The 3807-nt window shown below is 37.5% G+C and overlaps 1 protein-coding gene across 4 annotated transcripts in view; it reads right to left on the reverse strand.

The window, feature by feature from the left end:
- Positions 1-359: 359 nt before the first annotated feature.
- The window catches only part of PARP11 (poly(ADP-ribose) polymerase family member 11), a 13737-nt gene continuing 10289 nt past the window's right edge, over positions 360-3807 (reverse strand). For all 4 annotated transcript variants that reach the window (XM_014940076.1, XM_014940073.1, XM_014940075.1 and 1 more), the window contains exons 7-8: positions 1576-1727; positions 360-1129 (exon numbers count right to left, since the gene is read on the reverse strand). In XM_014940076.1, the coding sequence (XP_014795562.1) occupies positions 816-1129; positions 1576-1727 (466 nt within the window). In that variant the 3' untranslated portion in view covers positions 360-815. The remainder of the gene's footprint in view (positions 1130-1575; positions 1728-3807) is intronic.

A 3807-nucleotide genomic window follows, 5' to 3' on the forward strand; every position in this document is an offset into this window, starting at 1 on the left:
AAAATCCTACAGAATAACAACTCAGAAAGGTCCATGGCACTGCAGCTGAGCAGCGGGCTCAACAGTTCCATACTGAACAGTTAACAGCCACAAGAGCATCATTTCCATCAAAACCAAAGTTCAAATCCTAGTGCAAGAGTTCTCTAATCTTGCAAGTATAGGGTTAAATCTTTGCAAGTATATAACTGAAGCTTACAGTAAAAATGTACCTAAAGTTAAACATAACAGCTTTAGTGAACTTTATAGCTCCTTCATCAGTTTTCTCCAGATGGATTTTCTTTGGTTTAGGTTTAGAACCCAAACTAAGAGACCTCCCAACACAAAGCAATGACACGCCACAGAACACAGACACACACAGGTATGTAGCCTGGGGTTTTGTTGTTGTTTTTGTTATTTTTATGTTCTACGGACAATCTTTATAAAAGATTAGTTTCATCATATGCATACTATGCTACAGGCATATTTCTACCACATGAATAAATACGTCATATACAAAAAAAGAAAACAAAACCACAGAACATAAATCCTGACTTTGACAACTTACCAATGACCAATGTATTTAAGGCTCATTAAGGAATTTCAAATTTGTAATAGTCTCTACGTTTGAAAAATGCCATTAGTAAAGTTTACAGATTTTAAAAAACAGTTTGACAATCTCTCTTAAATGTTTAATAGCTTCCCTCCTCCACAAACATATGCTAGCTTTTCTTCCACCCCTCTCACTTCACACTTCTCGGTTTTATGTTGTTCTCTTTACAAAAGGAACAAAAGTATCAAAAAGACACAAACAATATTCAGTTCAACTCCTTTCAAACTTAACAAAATTCTATTAAGTACTCAGGGTAAATTTGGTTAGCATCAAAGATAACAAAGATCTTTGGGTTCCAGGTATTATCCACGCAGCTGTCATATAAGTTCACAAAACTTCCATCTTTTGAAGGAGGCCTCATGTATTTGGAATCACCGTTGATATAGTCACCAGTTAATACACGAGCAAGAAACATGACTTTATCTGGTCTATGCAGATGAGGCTGCAGATTCACACCATGAATTTGAAAAGTATCTCCGTGTTTCATGTCATCTTTGCAGAAACGACTGGAATATGATGCATCTCTTGCAAAATAGGTCCCTTTCAAATACAAAAAAAAAATATAATCTGATGACATTCTTATCATGACAGCTTAACTACGACAGCATGAACATAGGTATCAGGATGAAAGATGTCTGTTCTGTTACGTTCACTAGGAATCCAATTTTTATTTTTTTTCCCTCTAAATTGTTAGATTATAGTAACATAATCAAATTTTTAGTGGGAACATTTTAGTAGGGAGATTGTCTTCTGATAAACACTGCTTTGCTGGGCATCCCTTCCCCACGTTCCCTGGTCCCATCAGCCAGTTACATTACTTACTGCATCCTAACTTTCTTAATTACACTTGACGTATAAGCAGAGCTATATTAAAGAGCTCTTAGATAAACACAGGGAGCACATCACAAAGAACATACAATAGGGAACCCTTAATAACTTTGAACTGTTAAGATTACTAAACTGTTTTACGTGACAAAAATACTTACCTTTTCCATATACAGCAGCATGCATCCCATTTATTCTCCAGTCAAAGTTATGAATACATATTGCTTCTACAAATTCATTACTCGTGCCGTGAAATAACATCTGTTCATTAATAGTTGGGACACCTCTCTTCTTCTTGAGTTGAGCTTTCTTCCTACAGAGAACACACAATACAGCATTGCAAACATCTGTGCAATCAAATGAAGTCACTACGAAAGCACTGCTAGAGGCGACAGACCCAAAACACCCCACACATTCCACTCTCTCAAGAGTCTAGATGATTCTAGTTTTCAAACAGATCAGAATTCTAAAGGTACCTGTTTAGAAATCACACACTTCTGGATGCTGTGGACTATTGTCAGACGTAACCAAAGATCAGGAAAAAAGGTCTTTTATACCAATTTTATCAACGTTGTTCATTTGACATTAGTTTCAGCGTGGTCATTTTCTGCAGATACGTTTTTAAAAGAAAGGTGTTTTTCTCCCATTTTGTTCCCCCCACCTACTTAAATAGCAAGGTGGGAGGGATAACAAAGTTAGTGGATTATAAAGTATATTACCTAAGTAAACCAGTAAAAAAATTAAAAATAAAATTACCTATATTCTTAGGTAAAATTACTTCAATATGATCATCTCATAATGGTTTTCTCAATTTATGGCTCACATACTTTCTAAAACAGCCAAGTCATGCATTGACAAGGTCATATCAGGTTACCTAGGACAAGGTTACCTAGAATTTTGAAAAAAATCTTATCCTACGGGTGGACCTATAGTACAGACAGAAGGCCATGGCACACCTTCAATTAAAGAATAGATATATTTTCCATCAATCTTTTTTAAGTGACTTTCTGACAGCTGGGTTTTCATAAGATCCACGAAGAAGTGGACTCTGGAGCAGTGCCTAAACCACTGAGCTGTTCATAGTTATGATCCCTTGACTGTCCAGACACAAAAAAAAGAGTTGGAATGCATCATTTCTTTGTTCCTGTTTATGTACCTGAATTTTCTTCCTATAAAAGCCACAGTCCATGGGGCACTGCACTATATGGTTAGGTTTATCAGGCACATATTTAGGGTTATCAAATTAAGCAATCTGCTTATAACTGAGCACACACTTGAATTGGGAAAGTGTTCTCAGGGCCTACAGTTTAGATATAGTCTGAGGAAGTCCAATTAACCAGGTCCAGGGAAAGAGAGGCAGCAAATATTCTTCATCATATTAGTGGCATTACATTGCAATAAGGCCTTAATTATTTATAAGTACATTCCATAGAAGTGAAAATCTTGCAGTACTTAGCTTAAAGATATGTTTGTTCTGTTTTATTGTTGGGCTCTTTTTTTCCTCCTCTATTTAGTGCAAACTAAAATAACTATGTCTCGGCAACTTAGGTTTTTTTGTGTCTTTTTCCCTCCCCACAACTGCTTTCCAAATCAGAAGAATATCAATCGAATCTCAAGGGCATCTGGGAGGTTTCACTAATAATCTCGTTTGTGTCATTTTGTGTCAGAGGCAGAGAGGTTCCAGGCACTCACGTTCCACTCTATTAGCAATTCAACAAAACTGAGAAGACAAGATTCCCTGCATCTTGACAAAACTACCTGTGTGAAGCAACACCGCTGAGCTAAGGGCTAGTAATGCTGAACACCCAAAATTTTTCAATCAGCAGCCCTCTGTTGTTGGCTGCTGAGCTGTGACAACGTATAAAAGTGGCCTGGAATAACTTCTCTTGAAACAGGGGAACAGATTTATAGAAAAGGCAAATAATCAGTTGTCCAAAAGTGTTCTGTAACAGCCAGAAAACCAGTTGATTTTATAAAACCAATTCAAAATCGTCATTAATATGGGAACTAGGATACGAGGCAAACATGTTTTGACCGCTGCGGTGATGCAAATAATCATTCAAGTCATGCTCAAATTTAATCTCCGCAACAAAACACTTGCTCAAAACCACAAAAGCTTAAGTAGCAATTGTTCCTCATCAGTAGTGGAATATACTGAGCACACTGGGAAGCTGGTTCTGCAGAATGCAGAAATGCCACAGCAGGACTTGGGTTGCTTTGGAACAGAATGGAGGAGCCTGAGTATTCTAAAACACATTGTCTTAGCACATTCCACCAGCAGTGACCAGCTAATCCAGTCATAGAATCATTGAGGTTGGAAGAGACCCTTGGGATCATCGAGTCCAACCATCTCCCCTACTCTACAAAGTCCTCCCCTACACCATATCCCTCAG

The sequence above is a fragment of the Calidris pugnax genome, unplaced genomic scaffold, assembly GCF_001431845.1.
Source record: "Calidris pugnax isolate Ruff unplaced genomic scaffold, ASM143184v1 scaffold36, whole genome shotgun sequence".
Taxonomy (NCBI): domain Eukaryota; kingdom Metazoa; phylum Chordata; class Aves; order Charadriiformes; family Scolopacidae; genus Calidris; species Calidris pugnax.